The 26,138-nt window shown below is 33.2% G+C and overlaps 4 protein-coding genes across 4 annotated transcripts; 3 read left to right on the top strand and 1 right to left on the bottom strand.

The window, feature by feature from the left end:
• LOC116114162 lies at window positions 1-1,847 on the top strand. Its single transcript, XM_031400311.1, has 4 exons — window positions 1-79; window positions 355-860; window positions 1,356-1,403; window positions 1,764-1,847. The coding sequence occupies exons 1-4, from the start codon at window positions 1-3 to the stop codon at window positions 1,845-1,847; spliced, it is 717 nt and encodes a 238-aa protein (XP_031256171.1).
• A 5,784-nt stretch (window positions 1,848-7,631) lies between these two features.
• On the top strand, window positions 7,632-8,399 carry LOC116114163. The gene has a single exon (XM_031400312.1). The coding sequence runs from the start codon at window positions 7,632-7,634 to the stop codon at window positions 8,397-8,399; it is 768 nt and encodes a 255-aa protein (XP_031256172.1).
• Window positions 8,400-10,054: 1,655 nt separating this feature from the next.
• Window positions 10,055-10,825, bottom strand: LOC116114164. Its single transcript, XM_031400313.1, has one exon. It carries the CDS (start codon window positions 10,823-10,825, stop codon window positions 10,055-10,057), a length of 771 nt encoding a protein of 256 aa, XP_031256173.1.
• A 2,913-nt stretch (window positions 10,826-13,738) lies between these two features.
• LOC116114165 (alpha carbonic anhydrase 1, chloroplastic-like) lies at window positions 13,739-15,919 on the top strand. Its single transcript, XM_031400315.1, has 6 exons — window positions 13,739-13,814; window positions 14,015-14,235; window positions 14,461-14,567; window positions 15,021-15,123; window positions 15,555-15,728; window positions 15,854-15,919. Exons 1-6 carry the CDS (start codon window positions 13,739-13,741, stop codon window positions 15,917-15,919), a joined length of 747 nt encoding a protein of 248 aa, XP_031256175.1.
• Window positions 15,920-26,138: the final 10,219 nt, after the last annotated feature.

Consider the following 26,138-nt stretch of genomic DNA (forward strand, 5'->3'; position numbering starts at 1 on the left):
ATGGGGTTGCAGTCGGCGGGGCGGCGAGATAGGGGTGGGGGTTCAGCCAGTGGGTGGTTTGTCATTGAGGCCTGTGGCGGTTAGGATGGTGGCTGTTCGCGACGAGGCTTGCTGCAGGTAGAGTGCTGTGCGATGATGTGGGCAGATTTTAGTTTAGAGTAAAATAAAATAAAATAAAATAAAATAAAAAGAATAAATAAATATTTGGATGAACTACCAATTTCTAGCTTCCAGACTGTACACTAAATTATCTATTAATGTTAGCATCAAACACTCACGAAACTAACCCATTAAATAATTCCAAGTCGTGTCAAGTAGACTGTTTCCAACTCTGGAAAGATTAAACATTTCTAGCTTTAGATAAACAGACATTCAGAACTTCCAACCCAACAGTGGAGGAATTACGTGAAGCCTCAATAGCTTATTACAACAACGGGTCAAAAAACCTTCAACTTCTGGCATGGAACTTCTTCAAATCAATGGACACGGATGGAGATGGCAGGGTAAGCCTGATCGAGTTCGTTCAATTCCTTCAACAACGAGGCTATCAATGGATTCATCCCAGTTTCTTCACTGAACTCGACCGCAACCGTGATGGTAGCCTGGATTTCTGGGAGGTTCTCACTTTGTATTATATGGTAAAGACTCGTACCGTTTGTTGCAGCGAGTGCCGAGCGTGCCTGAAAGGGCTGTATTTTACATGTGTTATATGTTTTGATCGTCCTGGCGATGCCTTCGATCTTTGCTCCACTTGTTACCGCCGGCGAACGTTTCGCCACCGCCACACGCAATTCTTGGATAGTTACGTTTTGCTCAGGTCGAGAAGAGGGCCTTCCATGGGCACAACAAACATGAATCCCGTAAGCAATCTATGATTTTCTAATTCATTTTGTTTTAATAGATCGGAAAAAGAAGAAAGAATCAAATTAAAAAAATGCAACTTCTCTAGATTTGATCAATTAATATAAAATTTTTATACAAGAAAAATATGAAAATTAAACAAATTAATTTAGTAAAATTTCAAGGTATTTGTATGATGATTTTAAGGATTTTTTTTTTTTTTTTGTTTTTTTGTAATTTCAGGGGAGACGTTTTTTAAAGAATTTCAAAATTTCCGTCTGTATATAGAAAGATATATTTGTATTTTATCCAACCTTTAATATAAAAAAATACAAATATTTCTAATAACATCATTGACGAAGTTTTACTCTTAATTAATTTTGCTTTTAGTTCTTTATTACTTTATTTGTTGATTCAATCAACTCCATGCTAGTTTTGCTGATATTCTCAATTTGAATGAACATTTTAAAATATTGTTTCTCATTCATGTGATAAAAATTGTGCTTATGATGTAGCCATGCATACCTCAGCCTCTTATTCTCGCTCAACCTGAACCTGCAAAGGTAACTTTCTCTTTCTTTTCTCCAAATTAGTGGTTGATTACAAATTCTTAGTTATATATTTATCTAAATATCTGATAAGATAATTAATTAAAGGTAAGACATATATTTAATATTCACAACACAATTTGACTTATATTTTATATTCAATTATGAATAATAATATACATATATATATATAAATTGATGAGTCAGAAAGTGAATGAATAAATTTGTAAAAGAGATTGATTAATAAATATTTAATTAAATAGGTGAATGATATGGTAATTATATAGATTGCCATTAAAAAATTTATATTTCCATAATTAGAAGAGGCATCTAAATTATATATATATATAAGTTTCAAATTAATTTAAATTTCAGATAGGATGGTGGAATGCCTTTCAAACATTAGAGACGGCATTGGCTATTGGGAGTATGGCTTCTATTGGCTGTAGCATTATGTAATCTGATTACAATAATTATAACCAAGAAGCTGAAGACAGAAAGAATAGTCAATTTACTCAATTCATTTTCTTTGTAATGTAGTTTCTTAATATGATTTGTGGTCCTTAGAAATCTAATTTATTTTAGGGTCCTTTCTTAAATTGGTTTTATAATTTGAGTTGTATTTCAATATTGGTTATAACTATTAATTCTACTTTATATTTTATATTGGTTACTTTTCATTAATCATTATATAATTTCATTCTTAGTATTTTAATTTTAGCCATGCCTATCCATTGGAACTCCACATACTTGATGTTGCAAAGAGTTGTGCCAATCGCAAGACAAATTACAAATTTCGTCAACTCGAAGAACTATCCGGACAAAGTTGTCAACAATTAGGATTGGACGGTTTGCAATGTTTTGCATTTATTTCTTAAAGTTTTTTACGATTCTACTAATACATTAAATGATATTTATTATCCTACTACTAATGCAGCATTAGATATTTTACTTCAAATTTCTAAAACTTTTGCTAAACATAGATATGATGAAGATATAAGCGACATTGTTCTAAAAATGAAAAAAAAAATACCAAAAATATTGGTTAAATATTCCATTCTTATATGGATTAGGTCTTATTGTAGATCATAGGTTTAAATTACACGCATTTAAATGTATGGTTACTAAGATAGACCAGCATTTAGATTATGACTATAGTTCTTATTTGATAGACTTTAACAGAAAATTGAAAATCCTTTTTTCTTTGTATGAGACTAGGTACAAAGGAATGACCAGCGGCAACAAAGATGACCAGGACCCTAATGAAGACATTTATCAATAAGGATCGAGCATATGGACGTATATGGAACATGACGGAAGTAGCAGCTCCAACTCATACAAACATGGACCGAATGAGCTACATCGGTACCTACAAATGGACATGCTTTACATGATGAAGAAGGAGAAATGTGAGATGGATCTGCTTCAATAGTGGAGCCAAAATGCAAGTCGATTCCCAATTGTAGCCCAAATGGCACGTGATATTTTATTTGTGTCAGTTCGACAATTGCATCCGAGTCAGCCTTCTCAATTAGTCGCATTGTTGAAGACAGAAGATACTTTTTAACCAATGAGATAGAAGTCATAACATGTCTACGGGATTGAACTCATGTAGACAAAAGACTACAACAACACTTTAAAGATCCCGAACTACTCAACCTCTTCAGAAACATAGATTTGGACGATGTAAATTAATTTAATTAAAAAAAATTATTTAATTGTTTATTTATGAAGTGTGATTGTGTGGATATTATATTTATGTTAAAATTAAATTATTTCTTTAAAGTTTAAATTAAAAACACCCTAAATTTATAACCAATTAACCATTATTTTATATTTATTTATTTATTTACTAATTAATTAAAAAAATTACAAATCACCCCTAAAAATTACATAAATCCCCCTATGGTCCTACATATTTTCAATTTAGCCCCAAATATATAAAAAATTGGGGAGGGGGGTATCAGGAACTTTCCAGGCCCATGGGACCGGTCCCAAGACTGATCCTATGGGCTTAGGACTAGTCCTAGGGACCATTCTAGGCCTTGATATTTCTCATGGGCCTAAGACGGTCCTCGGCCCATGAGATACCTTGATGAACAATTTTGTAACCTTGCAAGTGCATGAATCGCTCTCGTTGTCTAGTGTGCAAAAGCAAGGGTCGATCCCACAGAGATTTGTAAGCAACTTACTAATCCTAATAACTACGGTTCAATTAAAACTTAAAACAAGACTTAATACTGAAGAATTAAGGAAGATCACTTTAAAAGCAACAACTGAATAAAACTAAAATTAAACAACTACTAAAATTATCTAAAACCCAATTGACCAAAACCTAGAGCTCCAATTTCACCATAATTATCCAGCTCTATGTCAAATATCTCTCTATTGTTTATCAATTCAGTCTTTAGGGTTCACATTCACTAAATCAAGGTATTACCGTAAGGCGTTTGGGATTAACTTAGTATTTTTAACACAAGACTAACTAAGGCGTATAGTTTAACCTATGAATTAAAAACCCATTAAACACAAGAATACTCAAAATCAAGAACAAAGGCGCATCTGTCAGAGCGTATGCACATACACTAATTATTCAAGATATCATGAACCAACTAATATTTTGTCAAGGCATATGCACAAAATACTAATCATTCATTCAATAACTTCAACACAAACAACCTACTAATTCACACTAAGTGTCGTCACACAATAATGAAAATTAAAGGCAGAATAAATACATGAATGAATCCAGATTTTCATTGAATTGATAACAATAAATATATGTTTAAACATAGAGCCTTCCGATTAGGCTACATTGCATCGCTAAATAAGAGTTTAGTTACACATTGACATTAAAGAGAGCAAACCTAAAATTCCCCCAAAAGCATGAATAAGCCAAACCCTAGGAAGAATCTCCTTCTCTTTCTTGATAAAAAGTAACTCTCAATTTAGGTAAAAAAGTATCCCTAAAATAAATTACAAAGTCTTATTTATACTTTTCCTTTGCTAGGGGTATTTTTGGGAAAATACAAGTTCAAGTCGGAGTTGGAAAAGGTGAGGTTTTTATTTTTCTTGCGATCCACGCCACGGTGTGATTTTCTGGCGCCAAATTCTTCCGCAAACATAAAACTTTGTCACACTGCGGCATGAACTTTCAATCCAAATTCATCTTCTCATGCCACGGCACAGAAAACTCATGCCGTGGCGCAGAAAAACCATGCCACGACGCATAAAAACCATGCTGCGATGCCATCCAGCAAATTAACTTCCTTTCTTCTGTTTCAAGATCCTTTTTTTTTTCCCCTTTAGCATGTACAAAGCCTCCAACCATCGTGTGAGCATAAATTCATCACTTTTTTCGCCTAAAAACCTGAATATCATACACATACTCGTGATTCTTGCAAATAGAAATATGTAAAGAAACTTGAATAAAAATAATCCATTAAAGTCACGAATTCCCTACAATCTACCCATAAAATCACGAAATATATATATCATTTTATCACTCATCAATGCAGTCCTTGAAGGACCGATCCCGTTTTGGGACCAATCCTTCGAGGCCCAGTCTCGGGCCCAGTTGGGACCGAGCCTTGCCCAAGTCTATATATATATTCCACTCACATAGATTTTATTTTTTCCTCAAGTAATGGAAAACAACAAAATCTTAAATTATGAAAGCTAAACATACTTAACATCTTGTAAGTGACATTATTGAGATGGAATTTTTATTTAAAGAGAAATTGTTATAAAAAAAATATCATATTTTATAATATTATTGAACGTCAAATTTAAAAAACACAACTTACAATTAAGGTGCGTTTGTTGGAGGTTATCCCCCACTACTCTCATAATGTTATTTATATTACTGACATTACCATGTTTGATTGTCAAATAATAAAAGATTTTGCCGATCCTCCAATACCAATAATAATCACTATTGGTTATATAGGTGGTAATCAGAATACCACAATTTTCTTAAGTATTCTAAGATTACTTGGTAATCTTAATTTTGTTACAATTTTATCCTTAATTAATAAAAATTTTAGACAGTAATGCCCTCGTTTTGGAAACAATTTACATGAACCCTGCTATTACAATTTTACCCCTAAGTAATACAATTTTTGGACAATGATATCCGTATTTTGAAAACAATTTACATGAACCCTACCATGACACCTCAGCAACCCAAGAGGACTACCGTCTACCACCGTCGGCTGACCCGTTTGGTCGTGCGCCATTCAGGCCACGATCGATGGTAGTGGTGGCGGCTGTGGCCGGCAATGGCTTGGGTAGGTGGGGGTATTTTTATTAAAATTTAAACTTTTGATGTGGTTGGGGTATTTTAGCAAGATCTCAACGCAAGGGGTTAAAAAATATTCCAAATAATAATAACAATATAATAATATTACAAAAGAATGGTGATTCAGTAATCTATATAATATGCTCATCAATTTATTCTAATTTAATTAAACACATTTAATATATCATTCCTAATAATACAATATTCCTTGAATTAAACGCGTCATTTGTCTAGGTATTGTAGTTCAATGAAAATACTAATTAAGGACTAATAGTTTTGTACATTTTGTCATTATTAAAACATTAATGCCACGTCTTACTCATCTCAAATAACAAATAATTTCATTGAGAGGATTAAGGGGAAAGTCGTTAGTCCAGTATGTCAACTTAATTTAAAGAAATATATTTTTCAACATGTATTTAACATTATGTAATCAAACCACATGGCATATATAAAATTGAGAATTTCACATTGGTTTAGTTACTAGTACATATATGCTTTTTTTCTTTTGCGGAATATGTGACTATAAGCTTATTTTACAAGTATTTAAAAATTAAATCAATTGGGAGAAAATAATAAATAAATAACCAGAAATTTTGACTCATTGGTTAATTCTAGATAAAAATCAGACGGCTTGGACTGCTCACCCTGAAAGCTGAGATCACATCACTCTAGAAACGCCCACGTGGCAGATCACAAATATTAGACGCCAATTGTAGTCACTTCTCATTGAACAGAGGTTTCATCATAAAAAGGATTTTTGAAAAGGTTTTTTTTTTTTTAATACATAAATTATATTTAATAAAATTTAGATGGTCAAAGCAATATATATATATAAGCCTTTTCGCTTTCATTTGGAATTAAGACAGAAGTATTATACTGTGGTTAAAAAGTTCTTTCTTGAGTTTTTCAATAGAGTGTTTGACGGGAGTTTAACAGACTAATTTTAATTTGAAAAAAATTGATGAGTTTAAAGTTTTAAACAAGAAAATAAATGTAAAAAGAAAAAGAAAAAAGAATGCGTTATATTATCAATAAGGGTCACGTTTTATTTTATTGAAATAATAAAATAAATAATATTAGGCTGATATTATCATTTTCCTATGTATGGCTTAAAAATTAAATTTTTTTTTTTTTTTTGTTTATGTTAATATATCATGGAAAATGACATTATTAACCTTCTGTCATTATTTTCAATGTCTGAAATGGAATTTTAGATGTTCTATTTTTATGTTTTCATAAGTACAAAGTGATATTTTCCTTAAAACCTATTAATAAGTAAAACAAATATATATTACATTGACTAAATTAAAATTAAAAATCCAAATTAAATAGTCTTAATTAACAGAAGCTTCTCTTTGATTTTCTTTAAAAGTGGTGCTTACATTTGTAACCTTCAACGTTTTTTCCGCCACGGGAGAAGGAAGCTGAATAAAGTCAAAACTGGAAGATATTAAAGCTGGCCAAATCAGTACTCGATGTGGGAATCAAACACGTCACAGGAATCTTCAATTCACTAGAAGCATACAATTATGTGCAGAAATATTTTTGCAGCCTCAAAAAATAAACATTATAAAGATATTATTAAATATTATAAAGATAGCATTATTTATATGTTATAAAGTTTTAAATGTTTAGTCTAAAAAGGAAGAAAGCATCCATCTAGAAACAGAAACGACCAGTATATTGTTTAGGTACTACGTATGAGCAGTTTTGAATTTTGATCAATATGCATCACCACGGCCTGCTTTTCTATAAGACTAAGCCAAAGCATATCATCTCCTTTATTATTATTTCTTTATTTATATTATATGGGTTCCCTCAGAAGCCATACATCATCGTCAAGTTGCTTAACGTTCTATATATACATATATATTTTCAACTTGCTAATTTCAATCTCTCATCAAAACAACTAGTTTTTCTTTTGTATTCATTCTGGACATATGGTGGCTAAAGAGTTTATTAATAATGTTGTACCAGTGCAAGAAGGCAGTTGTGACGAGGAGTTACAAGATTTTGATCTTGAAGAAGAAGAAACACTCTCTCTATGCGATCTTGCAACACACTGCAGCCAAGAATCAGAAAATTACAGCTCGATAAATGATGACTTCTCCAAAGAACAGAGCTCGTCTGATGAAGATTTCTTCGAGTTCTCTAGTGAAGACTTCACCGCATCAACTTATCCGAAAGACAACATCATGTTCTGTGGAAAACTCATTCGCTACAAAGAACATCCCGACGGAGAACAAACCCAGATCACAAATAATACCATTTTCAATAAGAAGAAAAAACTACTAATGAAGAAGAAGCGCATCATTCCATGGAAATCTTTCTCATTCAACAAAGCAAGACAAAGAACCACTTCATCGAAGCAACAACAACGGCGAGAAAAGGGTTACAACCCACAAAATTACAAGTATGATGATGATTCCAATAAAGCATCTCCCATTGCAAATCCAATTAAGTCAAGATGGTATTTGTTGGCATTCGGATACGGAAGGTTTCCTACAGAATTGGAGCTGAAAGATATAAAGAAAAGACAGAATCGGAGGAATAATATTCCCTATGCAACAATGTTTCGGTTGGACAACGAGGGCTGTGAAAAGATTAAAAGAAGGAATGAAAAGAGATCATCAGGGAGTAGTTTGTGGAGATTGTGGAGAGCGCTTAGGGTTTTGGTGTGTAAAAGTCAGAAAGCAAATGAATGCTGAACATAGTGAAGACCTGGATCGTTTATCTACTTTACGTTTTGTACTCTGAATATTTTCTTTAGTTAAATCAATATATTATCAATCATATTAATGTTTTGGTAAAATGTTTTCACAATGAGTTTTTTGGATCCTAATTCCTAACTAGTTAACATTTAATTAAATGAGAGCACAAAAAGTCATGTACATAATTAAATAAGGAGGTCAAACTTACACTATAAATATATCTAATAAGAGCATCTCCAAATGACTCTTTATATGATCCGAACTCTTTATTATAAAGAGTCTATCTATAAAAACAAGAGTGTAAGAGCATCTCCAAATGACTTTTTATATGACCCAAACTCTTTATTTTAAAGAGTCTATCTATAAAAATAAGAGTCCAATATACTTTTTATTTTTAAAATATAAATTAGAGAATGAGTTTGACTCTCTACATTCTGTATCCTAATTTTAATTAATAAACTATAAGTTCCTATGCATTTTATTTATTAATTCTCTCTCCTATGAAGTCTATTTCTTAAAAATAAAGAATATCTTCATTAAATTTAAAGAGTCTATTGGATTTGAATAAAAAATGTGTTTTTTATATTTAAAAATTAATGAAGATGGTCTTTGTTTATATGAAAGATGCCCTTCAAAATAAAGAGCAACATCGGAGATGCTCTAACAGACAATTTATCATTTAAATATAAATTAAAGAGTGAGTTTGACTCTCCACATTTAAATAGTCGAATTTCACCCTCTATTATAATTTTAATTAATAAACTGCAAGTTTTTATGCATTTTATTTATTAATTCTCTCTTCTATTAAGTCTCTTTCTTGAAAATAAAGAACATCTTTGTTAAATTTAAAGAACCCATTGGATTTGAATAAAAATTTTGTTCTTTATATTTATAAATTAATAAAGATATGCTCTTTACTTATATGAAATTCTTTATTTGTATAAAAGATGTTATTTAAAATAAAAAGTATCCTTAGAGATACTCTAATAATGAAAAATACTAATTATTGAACAAAATAAATAATAAGCTACGTGGTTCAACTTTTAACTACATAACAAATATAAAAGAAATTTATATTAATAAAATTGATGGAGGACATAATTTTCGGGACAATTCTCAAACCCATAATCCTCAATACAATCAAGTTCTCTCGCACTTTTAAATACTCAAAATTGCTAACTCGCTAAATTATCTCCTGTCAGCCGACTCTCTTAGTCGTCTTTAAATATATATGTATATGTATATCATATATATATATTTAAAGATATATACATGTACAGTATATGTATATATTGAGATAAATATAGATATGGTGTTATGGATATTTGAGTGTACTCATTTGAACCATGTTTATCACATAGAAGAGATTGAAGACTTATACAATAGTGGAAAGGCATACAGATTAAATAATATTGTTCACGTCTATTTTTTTTAAAATGAAGAACATGTAAATTGACATTTTTATATTTATAGTGCATGTTTGGCCTCCTTAAAAGAAGAGCCATATTCAGAGGAGTACATAGCATAAAAGATTCTGGTATACATATTACATAGTGAATCTTGTCCAATTCAGCAACTCCAAATCTGTGTGACTATTACGAATACCATTCCCCGTATGTATCAACCAAATAGAGATGTCACATATGGATCAACTAAGTAAGATTATTTGCTTCCTGACTTTTACACACCAAAACCCTAAGCACTCTCCACAATCTCCACAAACTTCTCCCTGATGATCTCTTTTCATTCCTTCTCTTAATCTTTTCACCGCCCGTATTGTCCAATCGAAACATTGTTGCATAGGGAATATTACTCCTCCGCTTCTGTCTTTTCTTTATATCTCTCAACTCCGTTTCTATAGGAAACCTTCCGTAACCAAATGCCAACAAATACCATCTTGACTTTATTGAATTTGCAATGGGAGATACTGTATTGGAATCATTATTATACTCGTAATTTTGTGGCTTGTAACCCTTTTCTCTCTGTTGTTGTTGCTTCGATGAAGTGGTGCTTGATTTTGCTTTGTTGAATGAGAATGATTTCCATGGAACGATGCGCTTTTTCTTCATTATTAGTTTTTTCTTCTTATTGACAACGGTATTATTTGTAATCTGGGTTTGTTCCCTGACGGGATGTTCTTTGTAGCGAATGAGTTTTCCACAGAACATGATGTTGTCTTTCGGATAAGTTGATGCGGTGAAGTCTTCACTAAAGAACTCGAAGAAATCTTCATCAGACGAGCTCTGTTCTTTGGAGTAATCATCGTTTATCGAGCTGTAATTTTCTGATTCTTGGCTGCAGTATGCTGCAAGATCGCATAGAGAGAGTGTTTCTTCGGCTTCATCAACATCTTGTAATTCCTCATGACTGCTGCCTTCTGATTGAACCGTTTCAACAATATTAATCAACTCTTTAGCCTCCATATTTTCAGAATCAATACAAAAGACAAACTGTTAATTGAAGGAAAAGAAGAGTTAATTGAAAGCAACTAAAAGATATATATCTTGTTTTTAGATGAGAGATTGAATTTAACAAGTTGAAAATATATGTATATAACGTTAAGCAACTTGATGCTGATGTATGGCTTCAGGAGGAACACATATAAATTAAGAAATTAAGAAATTGAGAATAATAAAGAGAAAGATACCTTTTGGCTTAGTCTTCTAGAGTACAGGTGGTGGTGATACATATAGATCAAAATTCAAGATTGGTCATACGTAGTTAGTACCTAAACAATTGAATAAACTGGTCGTTTTTGTTTCTAGAAGGATGCTTTCTTACTTTTCAAAACAAAGTTATTCATAGATTTAAATGCTATATTTGATAATATCAATAAACATATAGCCAAATATAAGTGGTGTTATATATCGTCAAATTTAGATCATATCCCACATATGCATGCTTAAGTTTAGGATTTACGGTTACAAAAACGTTGAAGGTTACAAATGCACCCACTACTTTTAAAGAAAATCAAATTGAAGCTTCTGTTAATTAAGATTATTTAATTTGGTTTTTTTTTGTTTTTTTGTTTTTTTGTTTAATGTAGTCAATGTAATTTATATTTTTCCATCGTTATTTATGGGTTTAAGGAAAACATCACTTTTGACTTATGAAAACTAAAAACATCTCTTCAAAATTCCATTTCAGGCATTGAAAATAATGGCAGAAGGTTAACAGTGTCATTTTCACAGATATATTAACATAAAACATTCATTGGAAAATGACAATATCACCCTATTTATTTCAAAAAACAATAGCGTAACTCTTTTCTTTTTTTCGTTTATGTTTATGTTCGAACTCATCAATTTATGGAAATTAGAGTTGATTTAATGAACAAGTACAATATATTATCATTAGAATTACAAAATCTTTGATGATTAAATGAGTACAATAAATGGAGACCATCAAAATTACAAAATCCTTTGTTGATCATTCAATGAGTACAAGTATAATATTTTGTCATTAGAATATCTTTGGCTTCGTTTGGTTGCATTTTGGGAATACTAACTTTTAGTATTCTCAAAAAAGTTAAACAGTAAAATACCCAAAAACTCACAATATTTTTTAATTTTTTTTAAACCCCCTGAATTTGTTAATTTAATTAAATACCCCTAAATATTTTTTAAAAAATTATAAAAACACCCCAACAATCCACATTTATCAGATTCCGGCCACCACTGCCGGAAAATGGCCGGAATCTGGTAGGATGGCGCACTACCGGCTGAATCTGGTCGGTAGTGCGCCGATCTAGCCTTTTCCAGCCAGATTCACGGTAGATCTGGCTGAAAAATGCCAGATCTAAGGCCAAAGATCTGGCCGTTAATCAGTCAGTAACGACGGCCGTCATTGACAGGCAAATACGGCCAGATCTGCCCGTCAATGGCCAGATCTAGCCATAGATCTGGCCTTTGCCGGCCAGATCCACCGTGGATCTAGCCGGAAAAGGCCATATCGGTGCATGACCGGCAAGATCCAATCGGTCATGCACCGATACGGCGACTCCGACCACCCTCCGGCGGTGGTGGCCGGCTGTCCGTATTTGAGGGTGAGTTGGGGGTGTTTTTATTAACTTTTAATGTTTTATTATAGGGGGTATTTTGTAAAAAAAAAACATAGGGGGTATTTTATAATTTGTAAATCCTACATCGTAATACCGGCCTAATTCAACTTTTTTTTAACTTTTTTCAAAAAACTTTTCCCAAAAACACAAAATTGTGAACCAAACGGAGCCTTTATGTTTGTTTCTTAAAGATTTTTGTAAGTGCTTGTGAGGCTAATAGTGAAAAGTAATAGGATGAATATTTTAATGATTTTACGTCTTCCTTGCATCTTTTTTAAAATAGACGTGAACAACATTCTTTATACCTTTCTTTAAACCGGGTATGTAAATTTGGTGACCCGGTTTGGGCCTCGGGCCGGTCAGACCGACGGTTCGATACTATTCAACCTTTCCTACTGCAGGTCATTCTGTGTCAATTGCTTAGATCTTGTTTATATTCGGACTGAATTGGTGGAGGCTCCTGTTCCCAGTTCTACCAGTTGAACCGTTCTATCCGGGCTGGGTTTCAGAACAATGTTATATATAGTCTTCAATTTCTTCTCTGTGATACATGGTTCAACTGCATCTACATGAATATGCAATTAATCTTCCTAATTCATTTTATTTTAAGGTAAACCCTCAGATATGCAATTAAGTTACCCTAACCGTAAGAGTTTGATGAATCCTAATGAGAAGGTCCTAAAATAATTTCTTGCTAGTCTAATTATATATGTATGCCATAATTTAATTTCCATTCTCTATGAATATGTTATATATTAATGCACCATTATGTGAGCTTCCTATATTTGCTTTTAGCAGTAAATTATAATTTACTCTTATATTTCATAAGTTAATCTTGTTATACATACATTAATTAGTTAATTCTTGTGTATTCATTGGAACATCATACTGTTTTTGTAATTAATTTTGATGTTATAGATTATTGATGGATAATGCTTGTCTTCTAACCATTAAACAATCATGTGATTCAATGTAAATTGGTTAGATTATAGGACGACTATTTCAGTTTTTGAGGTCATTTTCTAAAATAGATTAAAATTCAATGCCTATTGATAGTTAAAGTTCAATATTAGTACGCAACAAGATTTGACTCTCCAATTAAGATCAAATTTTGTTTTAACATAATGTGGCCTCAGAAAAATGTAGCTAAATTTAGCAGATACTTGGATATATATATATATATATATATAGCCATCAATTGTAGCATCAATTATTCTTGTTTGTTCTCTGTGGAGGAATAATTTATTTCTTGGCTAGACTAAGAATAAACAATTCAATGAATCCTCAATTCTGCACTTCAATTTTAGCAATTGCGTTGCTCCTAGGTGTTGCTTTTGCAACTCTTGATGACGGTATAATCTTCTTAATGCCACGACTTTTATATCTATTTTTAATGTTTTTTTTTAACATTTTTTTTTCTCAGGACTCAGGAGTTCATTATATAGTTATTTTTTTGGTCAAAATTTGGATCAATGCTTAAGAATTTTTAGTTCTTTAGATACCATTTCTATTGCAAGTGTTTTAATTGTATAATTCATTTTGTTACTTGCAGCGCATAATGCAGTTCCGTTTAGTTACAATGGAGAGTTAAATGGCACAAAACACTGGGGAAAATTGAGTCCATCTTTCCAAGCATGCGAATCAGGGAATCACCAATCTCCAGTGAACATAATAACCAGTCAAGCCCTCCTCAACAAAACTTTAGGACCCTTATACACGAATTATAGCGGTGCTGCAGATGCTACAATCATCAATTCAGGCTCCGTTATTGGGGTTCGCTCCTAAACCTCCACAGCCCTTTTTTAATCTGCATCTGGCGAGGTCCAAAATCTCATGTTTAATTATGATCATCGATATATAGTCATTTTTTAATGTGGATATCCAGAAGTTGCAAATCTAATGTACTTTTTCACGCATTCAAATAGCATAATGCATGAATTTTGTCTCAATAACGTAACATTTGCCCGTGTTAAACTGAACTTTCATGTATGCATGCAGGTGCATTTTGAGGGATATGTTGGAGATTTGTGGACAGAAGGTAAAAAATACAGCTTAAAACAAATCCACTGGCATACTCCTGCAGAACACCAAATTGATGGAAAAATGTATGTTCTATTCTTTTATACCAATAACTAAGAAAATTCTGCATCATTTTTTTTTTTTTTTTTTTTTTTAAGTAAGCAGTATCATTAAAAGAAAGAAAGAACGTACAGAGAGATCATAAAAAAAACTGACCATCTTACCTCAAAACAGGTCCAGGGATAAAAACAAAAACACAAGCCTAATAGATTGAGAATCTAATTTTTTCTTGTTTGTCTATCTTAAACACGCGAAAGATAGGAGACAAAAGGAGAAGAACAAGCAAAGGAACAAAATGACAAAGACGAATAATTTTCTTTTTATTAACTACATATTACAATTTTACACATGCTCAAGTTAAAACCTGTTTAAGAAAATAATTATGATATATTTTCCAGAATTATGCTAATCAAAGTAATTAAATATGAATGATTCTTTAAAATGTAGTTGCTACTGTTAACAAGTTTAAAAAATTACAGATACCCTGCTGCGCTTCATGTAGTCCATGAGGCAGATGACGGTAGCGTTGCTGTAGTAGCAAGTATTTTCAATTATGGTCGCCAAGATCCATTAATCCAAGAGGTACACTTCCCATCACATTTATCTTTATAAAAATTGCTAAATCTTAAGATAAATGAACTAAATTACCCGTTTATAAATTATGAGAAAGTGAAAGAAAATACTCAAAGCTTAAAGGAACTGACAGAATTTTGCAAACATACAAATTCATGCAGTAATATAGAATGAAATCTAATGCAATGGAGTGATTAATGAAGCTTATTTTTTAAATAAAATAGAATATGTTTGATTGGCTTAAATAACACCTCTGTGATCATGAAATTAGTGGCTTCATTGTATGCATTATTTTGAACAGTCTCCATTCTTGAAGGAAAGAAATTCAAGTAACCAGAAAGTAACTCTGAATTCAAAGAATTCGGCAGACATAGACGAGGTTTTTTATTATTATTATTATTATTATTATTATTATCTTAAGGTTTTATAATTAATTACAGATAAAACCATACTTGAATAAGCTAGCTGGCCCAAACACTAAAGGAAATAAGATTCCAATTGGAAAGTTGGATACCAAATACTTGAGGCAAAACACACAAAGATATTACAGATACAGGGGTTCTCTCACTACCCCTCCATGTACTGAAGCCGTCCTCTGGAGTGTCCTTCCCGAGGTACTTAACTAATTTTTTTTTATGTATATGCATTCATTCTCTTCTATGAATGTTTTAATGTTCTTAAAAGCTGAACCAAATTTTCTTGTCTTATGAAACTGCTAGCCTTTTTTTTTTTCCTGCAGTTTCCTGAAATCATAACGTCTGCATCTAAAAAGTTTCAGATATATAGAAATTCAAGTGTATTCTAACTAGCCTAATAAAATATGCAGATCAGATCGATTTCAAAAAAGCAGGTAAAGGCTTTGAGAGCTCCATTGGCCTTAGATTGCAAGAGCAATGCAAGGCCTTTGCAACCTTTGGGCAACAGAACAATTCAATTCTACAATTCGGGAAGTAATAATTAAACATTAGGCAATACTATACTTACAGTTTAATCTCATAAACTTTATCTCACAATCCTGACATGAACACTGATAATATGTCTTATATGTCTAATTGCAAGCTGATCAATTACTAGTTACCTTGTCGAAGTTGTGAGAAAATGTTTATAAGATTGAGATGTGAGCTAATTTTTATTGTTAAACATTATCACTACTTATCATCTTGATGCTCAAGCTGAATATCGCGCGGTTTACTTCAAATAGTAGAATGATGAAAAATAATTTGAGAGTGCATGAGACTTGGCTGTCTGGAGGATTCTAGGTTTGAGAATTGTCCCGAAATTTAGTACTCCATCAATTATATTAATTTTATACTTGTCATGAAGTTAATTATATGCCATTATTATTCTCTATTAGTTGCACTAATATTCTCTATTAGTTGCACTAATATTCATTCTGTTATTATTTTCGCTGTTAACCTCACATATAAGTTCTTTAATGGTACAAAAATTTGCCTCACAAGCAGTTACATAAAACTTGACGTATAATGATATTGTAACGACAATATTTTACTTGTACTCATCTAATCATCAAAGGGTTTTTTGTAATTTTGATGGTCTCCTTTTTAGTCATGGTGCTAACTTTAGTCTTCTATCCATACTCAATAAATTAACCACACAATCATTATTCATGTAAACTAGCTAACGTTCAACTTTTTCAGTTACTTATCAGAGGTCTATGATGCCATTTTCAATATAACTAAATTGCCGAAACTCTAATTAAGATCAAAATTAGTTTTGTTAACAGAATTGATTATCACAGGCAGCAAGATTTCACTCTCCAATTAAGACTAAAATTTCTTTTCTAACTTAATTTGACAGCCAACACATTTTGAATAACCTACTTGAATAAAAGAACTCACAACGTCCACAAAATTAGATACAGCCAGATATCATCAAGAAAGGCCCCTAAATTTAGCATATACTTGTGTAAATATATAGCCATTGTAGCTAGTTTCAAAACAACCAAGTATTAATTGTTCTAGTGTTCGTTTTATCACTTCTAAGAACAACAGCACAATGGTGTTGTGTAGCAGAAACACAAACTCTAACATTAATTATTGAATATAATAATAACAACTAGTAAAGCAGAAATAAATGACCAAAATAAATGTAAAAATAAAGAATACCAGGAACTAACGAGATTCGGTATTATAACCTATGTCTTCGAGCATTGTAAAAGAATCTCCACTATCTCCAAAGAAGAACATTACAAACATTTGGGCAATACAACAAGTACCCAAACTATATGGGTACAGAACCAATTTACCCAAAACAAAGGGAAACTCTCAAATACAAACTCCCAAACATGTGGGGATCCACAAATGGATTTGGATACTCAAACCAAAGCCTAACATCCCTATATATAGCTAACAAAAGCCTTAGCCTTTTGTTAACTAAGCAATGTGGGATATAAGCACAAACCACTATTTTAAGTGTTTGAGCCAATTTTACAACAATCTCCACCTTGGCGAAAAACACAATTCTACTCCACCTTGATGATATTATCTTTCAAACAGTTTCATATATTCTTTTGACAAATTTTGCAGCACCTTCAAATGCGTTAAATGGCGCAATCAAACTTGCAAGATGTTGATTAAGCTCAAACAATGAGTGAACTTGACCGTTGTCACTACTTTAGTCAACATATTTGCAGGATTTATCTTCCGTTCCAATCTTTTGAAGAACGATCTCCGTTTTCAATATAATCCTGCACAAAGTGAAACCGACCATCGATGTGTTTTGAGCATGCATGATAATCTTGGTTCTTGGCTAAATGAATAGCACTCTGACTATCACAATACACACTAATGTGTTTAAAAACAATTCCCAAGTTATCAAGCAACCCTTGAAGCCAAATTCCCTCTTTTGCAGCCTTTGGAATTGCCATGTACTCTACTTCTGTGGTTGACAGAGCAACTGTAGACTGTAGAGTAGACTTCCTACTCACTGGTCATTTAGCAACTATAAACAAATAACCAGTAGTTGAATGACGCTTATCCAAATCACCGACATAATCATAATCATACAAAACCAATAACAAACTGACTAAGATCATTACCCCGCTCAAAACCAAACCAATATCTACAGTACCTCAAATATATCGTAGAAACCATTTCACAACTTGCCAATATCCTTTATCTGGATCATGCATATGCCTGCTCACCATACTAACTGCTTGTGAAATATCATGCCTTATTTACCCATGGCCTATCATATATTGATCAAATCGCTTATACCACTGTCTTGGTGACTACTTCAATCCATATAGCAATTTCTTCAATTTGCAAACCCAATTTTCCTTTCTAGCAACCCTGTAATCATCTAGTTGAGTCTTGTAGATTTCCTCTTCCAAACTACCATGTGAAACTGCGATTTTCACATCCAACTGAACTAGTTCAAAATCAAACTATGCCATCAAGGTTAGCAAAATCATAATGGAAGAATACTTCACTACTGGAGAAAACACTTCACCGTAATCAAAACCTTCCATTTGAGTGTATCCCTTTATTATCAACCTAACCTTGTGTTGAACATCTTCTTTATTAGGAAATCCCTTCTTCTTTGCATACACCCATTTGCACCAAATCGCCTTCTTATGTAGGGATCTTTCATGGTCGGTTTCCATAATTCACAATTTGAACTCTTAACTACTTCTTTATAAGTAGTAGGAATATCATCACCTACGATTGAAAGTGCAAAAGTCACCAGATCAACAAAACGAGTAGGCTTGCGAATTTCTCGTCTTGGCCTATTGTATGCAATCGATTCTTGTTGCTGTGGAGATTCTTGGGGTAAAATCTCCTATTCATCTATAGTATCCATATTAGTCACCTCATAATCACTTTTTGCCTCGTGGACACTATCTGGTTCAACTGTTGTTTCAAACTCCACCTACTGCAGAGTATGTTTCACCTACTATAGAGTAAAGTTAACCTTCATCTGGCTTCTTATTTTCTTCTCTAACATAGAAGACTCATCAAATGTCACATCCCTACTAAACAGTATTTTCTTCGAATATGGACACCAAAGACGGTATCCTTTCACGCCTGAGGTAATCCCTATGAATAATGCTTTCTTTGCTTTAGGATCTAACTTAGACTCTTTCACATGATAATAAGCAATGGAACCAACAACATGTAAAGAGTCATAATCAAAAATAGGTTTTCCAGACCATGCCTCAACCAAAGTCTTGCCTTTAATTGTAGCTAACAGTAGATGATTAATGAGATGACACACATATGCAACTGCCTTAGCCCAAATCTCTTTACCCAACCCAAAAATTGGACAACAACATCGAACTTTCTCCAGTATAGAAAAACAACATCTTCTCCCAGAGCCTCAATCATCTTCTTCCATATCAAGAACATTTCCAAAACCTCACTCTTGTCTGCTTTCCCAGAACACCATGATCACAAATTCTAATTTACAGGATTTTCGACAAACCTTACTTCACCAACCCTTGAAATGGTTTCTCTCCCACATGTCCCAAACACATATATCATAATCTAGTTCCTTCTGAATCAACATCCTTGTAAGAGACTGTAGCTGCTAATCTAATAATTGTACCTAATTGAAAATAGTACAACTTATTGTTTCTTCTGACACCTTTCCTCACCACAAGTGGTTTGATACAACTTTAAGGGTACCATCTCACATATTAACACTTAAGTCCTTTAGACTCAAGGACTTCTAATAAGTTGATATTCTTCTTTAAAAATAGAAGATATCATTTGTCAGAACTCTAATTGATCCATCAAGAATTTCAAATGGATTATACCCATCCCTATTATTTTACAAGCATTATCATTGCCCATAAAAACTTGTTCCCCGGCCAGTTCCTTAACGCTAGAAAACCCATATGATAGGTGCAACCAGAGTCCATAATCCACTCTCAAAGTGAGATACAAAAGAAACAAATCAAAACAAAATCTTACTCATTTTCCTCAATTTCAGCCACACAAACATTTGAAAAAGGCATTACAAACAGATTCATAAGACACTTTATCTTTCCTATGAATCAAAGTGGTGGTTAAGTGCTCATATTCAATAGGAACATAACATCGCATTGAAAGCATTGGTATGGTCATTCATGGACATACCTAGTCGACAATCAAATCGAAAAAGCTGCTACTTCAAATAAAGTACATTTTCAGTACTCTTCACCAAATGCTTTTCCTCCAAACTCTACCAAAGTTTCCATGGAAACGTCTCCTAAGTGAGACACAAACGAATTATCCCACATGTCTAACGATTGATCATTTCCCATTCAACATCGCTCATATCAATTGGTTTCTCTTCCTCAATGACAGCCTGTCATTCCTGTTGGTATAAGACATCAATAGGACATCTTCAACTTCACACTTTCACATACTAAAGGAATTTGACGCAACAAATTTCTCCCTTTTAAACTTTCCAACATCAATTTTTGCATCAGTAACCGTCATCATTTTACTGGTGCAGACGGTGATGCCTTGGATGATGAGTCCTCGGACAATGATGTCATTTGTGCCTTACTCAATTAGCTTGGTAGACAAAGTCCCCAATAACCAAGCTCCGCAAATTATTATATTCAATAACTAACCAACAAATTAACAATAACCCAAGCTAGTAGTAAGTACTAAAAATGATTCAATATGCATCAGGAAAATTCCCAGGAGACATTGGAGGAGTCACAAACAATCCCACTTAAAATCCAGTCTCCTTAAACTCTTATCATCTTATTGACAGAATTTTCCTAGACATGCATATAACCATACAAATAGCTACTTACTGTCTTACACCTAGGCTCTAATATCACTTGTTGTGCAGTAGAAACACAAACTCTACGCTAGCTATTGAATATAATAATAACAACTAGTAAAGTAGAAATAAATGGCCAAAATAAATGTAAAAATAAAGAATACCAGGAATTAACGAGGTTCGGTAATGTAACCTATGTCCTCGAGCATTGCAAAAGAAACTTCACTATCTCCAAAGAAGAACATTACAAACATTTGGGCTATAGAACAAGTAACCAAACTATATGGGCACAAAAACAATTTACCCAAAACAAAGGGAAACTCTCAAATACAAACTCCCAAATATGTGGGGATCCAAAAATGGATTTGGATACTCAAACCAAACCCTAACATCCCTATATATAGCTTAACTAAGCATTGTGGGATATAAGCACAAACCACTATTTTAAGTGTTTGAGCCAATTTTACTACAAATGGTTCATCAATTAATCTCCTCAATTTCAGTCATTACTTTGCTTCTAGCTGTTGCTTTGGTAGCCGTTGATGAAGGTAGGAATGATCTTTAGTTTTGCATTTTTAAAATTATATTCTTTCTTACATAAAAAATTCTCTTGTGCAAAGGTTAAAATGCGATCATCTAATAAAAATTTCATAATTTTTAATGGAAAACCCTCTTTGGTGGCTCTCACTCTCTAATTGTGGGTTTGCCTTCTATTCTTTTTGTGATCTCTAACTCTAGAACTTAACCCATTTTTATAAGTAATACATAAGATACTATTCTTAATAGGACTCATATCTCATATCCTAATAGGAAGTTTATTTTAATTCCTAATACAATTATATTCATATTCCTAATTGTATTTCTAAAGGAAAAACAATCTACATGGAAACATATTAGAAAAACTCATGTCCTACTACAACACTAATTTAGATTGAATTTGGCTCAACAACCTCAACAATTTTCCACTTGGAGACTAATTCAACATGTCTTCAATTCTTCGCCTCCATCAACAGCGGCATCAACTTCTCTTTCTTCAAGCGAGAAGTCCAACTAAAGTTGTACACAACTTCAGTTTCTCAATGAAACACCTTCATAAGCATATCAGTTGGATTTTTACTGCCTTGAATCTTCTCGAGAGCTATAACTCCTTTTTCCAAAACTAAGCATATGAAATGGTATCAAACTTCTATGTGTTTTGTCCTAGAGTGATAGACTGAGTTCTTTGCCGAGAGAATTGCACTTTGGCTATCATAATACAAAGCGCTTCTCTCATAATTCTGACCCAATTCTTCTATAAACCGTTGTAACTATATTAACTCCTTACTAGCTTTTGTTATAGCAACATACTCTGCCTCTATAATAGAGAGAGCAACAATCTTCTGAAACTTTGAAACCCAACTAACAGTTGTACCACCTAATGTAAATACATAACCTATGGTACTTTGCGGTTATCAATGTAACCAACCATATCAGCATCCACATAACCTTGTAGCTCTAAGTTTGACTTCTTAAAGCATAATGTCAAATCGGTAATACCTTTCAAATATCTAAGAATACACTTTCCTGCTTCCCAATATTGTTTTTCTGAATTGCTTATTTACCTACTCACAACTCCCACTGGATGTGTTATGTCTGGCCATGTACACACCATGACATATATAAGACTGCTAATCACTTATGCATAGGGTACCTTGGCCATGTAGTCTCGCTCATGCTCTGTTATAGGTGGTTGATCTTTGGATAGTTTAAAGTGACTAGTCAAAGGGGTACTTATTGGCTTTGCTCCATCCATGTTGAACCTATTGAGTACGTTCTTCACATACTCTTTTTGTGACAGCTTTAAGAAACCTTTGGCTCTTATCTCTAGTAATCTTCATACCAAAGATTTGTTTTGCAACTCCTAAATCCTTTATAGCAAACTCCTTTGATAATTGTCTTTTTAGCTTGTCAATTTCTTGTTTACAAGCCCGTACAATTAACATGTCATCTACATATAGTAATAAGATGATATAAGAGTTACCAAGTTTCTTGAAATAACAGCTATGGTCTGTTTAGCATCTTAGGAAACCGTTGCTACACATAAACCCATCAAACCTCTTGTACCATAGTCTAAGCACCTATTTTAGCCCATATAGGCTCTTTTGGAGTTTGCACACCATTTTCTCCTTTCCTTGTACTTTAAAACCCTATGGCTGTTGCATATAAATTTCTTCATTCAATTCTCCATGAAGCAACGTTATCTTTACATCTAACTGCTCAAGATGAAGGTCTTCTTTTGCGACTAATCCAAGTATTGTTCTTATTATAGTCAACTTGACAATTGAAGAGAAAATTTCAATGTAGTCAATGGCAACTCGAGCTTAAGAACCCATGTTAGACCTCTTTACTCTTTTACCATCATGCCACCTAGTAGTGGTTAACAAGATCCAATTGTCAAAAAGGTACAATTCTCATCACATTAATATTTATTTATGTCCAAGTTTTGATAGTTGTTGAAAATAAATAAATACTTGCATGAGATGGCTAGCTCAAGCACTCATGAACAAGATAGGATTCCAACTGGAAAGTTGGATACCCAGCACAATAGGAGAAAGAAAAATAGATATTGTAGATACAAAGGTTTTATCACTACAACTCCATGTACCGACAACGTTGTTTGGAACAATGTTTTGAACCCCAACGGGGAGACTAACTCGGTCAACCAACCAGTTCCCAAGTTGAGTGGTTTAATTGGTCTTACCAACGGGTTAGACTTTTGATGTCATCATTGACGTCAATTTTTTTATTCTTTTGTTTTCTCCCCACCCTTTTTCCTATTTCTCACTTCGTTCTTTTTAAAATTTCTAAATATGAAAATTTAGCAGTTTTATGATTTGAAAATATAAAAAACCATTGATAATGGTCGATGATGCTTGGCCATTATAGATGTGCACTGCAATCCCTAAGTGCGGTTGTTAAGTCACAAGTCTAGGTAGGCATTGTCGTGTGTAGCCCCAACCAATGATGCCTAGGTGCAATTGTGTGGCTAAAGGAATGATTCTACTAAGGCTGAAATCAACTTGATCCAATCAGATCCCTCTTTAACCTTTATCCTCATCAACAACGTTATTGCTTGATTGAAGCTACAAATCTACTTGTAAGTCAACATGTTGATTGGAGATCTACATTGAGGTGTCAGGCGTTCCAAATTGTTTACGTCAATCATAAAGAATGTCTTAATTACTTGTGCCTTCTCTATGCATTCGCATAAGTAAAAAGCAACAGTATCATTTGTCTTCAATTGGTTTTCCTACACAAATCAATTCCAACCCCTCGTGAAGACAAAGCTCTAACTACTCTTCCAATAGCAATAGCGAAATTTCCAAAGCCTCATCAACTTGTCATGGTAAACTAGCTGCATATTGTTCGCCTTGTTAGTGTCGATATGTTCTTCTCCACTTTCAAAAATGCATGGGAGGTACTTAATGATGTATTTTAAGTGGATCAAAGGATGACAAGTAGCGAAAAATTGTAGGGAGAGAAGGATGACAACGAGAAATTGAGAATTAGAAGGAAAGGGATTTGAGTTTTTCTTTCTAGGGATTTGATTTTGGTGGATTAGCTTAGTCATTGGTCTGGTTGAACCAGCAGTTCACCACTATTCTGTCGATTCAAATCAAGCCCAAACCTGTTTAAATGCTATTAACGGGTTTTGGAAGTTGTCAGATCGAATAGGTGGCCGATTGACAGTCAAACTAGTTGAACCGGCTGATCTTGTCTAGTTATCTAAACATTGGTATGAAATATTGTTGGCAAGGTACTTAAGTAATTTATACATACAAACTCTTAAATATAATTCTCCTGATTAAATTTTCCCGAATCATATAACAATTTCCTGAGTAATTTATACATGAAAATTCTTAGTGATCGTCCTGTTTAAGTTTTCTCAAATCATGTAGCAATTACCTCATCTCAGGGAACTTTATAGTAGTGTTTTAAAAGCTAGCCCAACCCGGTCTTCAACCAGGACCTGGAGCCTTCATTGGGTAGGATTACAAATTTTCCTATTCATTGAAAACCCTAGAAATTAGGACATCAATCCGTGAACAATTGAACACTGGAATGTTAGGGCTTTTGAAGAGGAATGGCCGGTGAGTGCAATGGTGGCAACAACGATGATTTCAGTGAGTGAATCGACCAGAAATCGCAAAACAATGTCACCAGAAAAAGCCCGATGTCTCTAGCGATCGGGAAGGCGAACGGGGGAGGGGTGAGATGAGAGTGTTTTAGTGGTGATGAGGAGTGTTGTCGTCATTGGAAACAAGCCCTATTGGCCAACACCGACAATGATGTTTGGGGTATTTTGCAAGATTTCAAACCTATGAGACTTACATGTAATTTTTAGGGGTATTTTTGTTAGATTTCAAACCTATGGACACCGGTCAACTCGTGACCCAGCCAGTTTGCCGAGTTTCACCCTAGGTTGGGTTTTAAAACATTGCTTTATAATGTGTGCAAAACAAAATGACTAAAGTCATACGTGTACATTGATTAATAATAATAAAAAAAAATGTGCAGGTGATAACGATTTCAAAAGAGCAAGTAGAGACTTTGAGAGCTCCATTGGACATGGATAACAAGTACAATGCAAGGTCTTTATAGAATCTAAATGATAGAAAGACTGAAATTTTCAGAGCTTGAAGTGGTCATCATAATTAACCATCATCTCATCTTGATCAAGAAGTTGAACATGATAGAATTTATACACAAATGAATTCAATATCAACAATGAATGAATCAATCAACATGAAACGGAATTCATTCTTTATCATAATTCCCAGAATCAATGCATAGATTATGAAATACTTAGTTAATAATAAATGGTTATAGGAATACTTGATTGTGCCATATCTTCGTAAACTCTTGAATTCTACAATTCCAGTGACCATCCTTTCCAGAAAACGAACCAAAATGACAACTTCCAAATGGGGTTTAGCGTACGATCACATTTTGGAGAGGGGACCTAGCCAATTAATAACAATCTATTAGGCCCTCTCATTAAAGGTCAATAAACTCTAAGCCCATTATAGGCCCAAACCTACACTTATCGTCAACCTAGATTATTCAATAATGAAGTTTGTTGGACAATCCTGGAATAATCACATTAACCCCATCAAGATATCTCATTGAACTATATGTTCAAACGATTTGATTAAATCAAAATATAATTCATGGTATCTCATAATTGGGAAATTTTCCAACAGAACGATTCATTTACTTTAAATAGCTTGGGTGAAATATTTTAT

The sequence above is a fragment of the Pistacia vera genome, unplaced genomic scaffold, assembly GCF_008641045.1.
Source record: "Pistacia vera cultivar Batoury unplaced genomic scaffold, PisVer_v2 Contig701, whole genome shotgun sequence".
NCBI lineage: Eukaryota > Viridiplantae > Streptophyta > Magnoliopsida > Sapindales > Anacardiaceae > Pistacia > Pistacia vera.

Bases quoted from the DNA above. Each gene is read 5' to 3' on its own strand.
- LOC116114162 (XM_031400311.1), top strand. From the start codon at position 1: ATGGGGTTGCAGTCGGCGGGGCGGCGAGATAGGGGTGGGGGTTCAGCC. The intron at 80-354 runs GTTAGGATGGTG...AAACATTTCTAG, and splicing joins TGTCATTGAGGCCTGTGGCG to CTTTAGATAAACAGACATTC. The intron at 1,404-1,763 runs GTAACTTTCTCT...TTTAAATTTCAG, and splicing joins CTCAACCTGAACCTGCAAAG to ATAGGATGGTGGAATGCCTT.
- LOC116114163 (XM_031400312.1), top strand. From the start codon at position 7,632: ATGGTGGCTAAAGAGTTTATTAATAATGTTGTACCAGTGCAAGAAGGC.
- LOC116114164 (XM_031400313.1), bottom strand. From the start codon at position 10,825: ATGGAGGCTAAAGAGTTGATTAATATTGTTGAAACGGTTCAATCAGAA.
- LOC116114165 (XM_031400315.1), top strand. From the start codon at position 13,739: ATGAATCCTCAATTCTGCACTTCAATTTTAGCAATTGCGTTGCTCCTA. The intron at 13,815-14,014 runs GTATAATCTTCT...TGTTACTTGCAG, and splicing joins TTTTGCAACTCTTGATGACG to CGCATAATGCAGTTCCGTTT. The intron at 14,568-15,020 runs GTATGTTCTATT...AAAAAATTACAG, and splicing joins CACCAAATTGATGGAAAAAT to ATACCCTGCTGCGCTTCATG.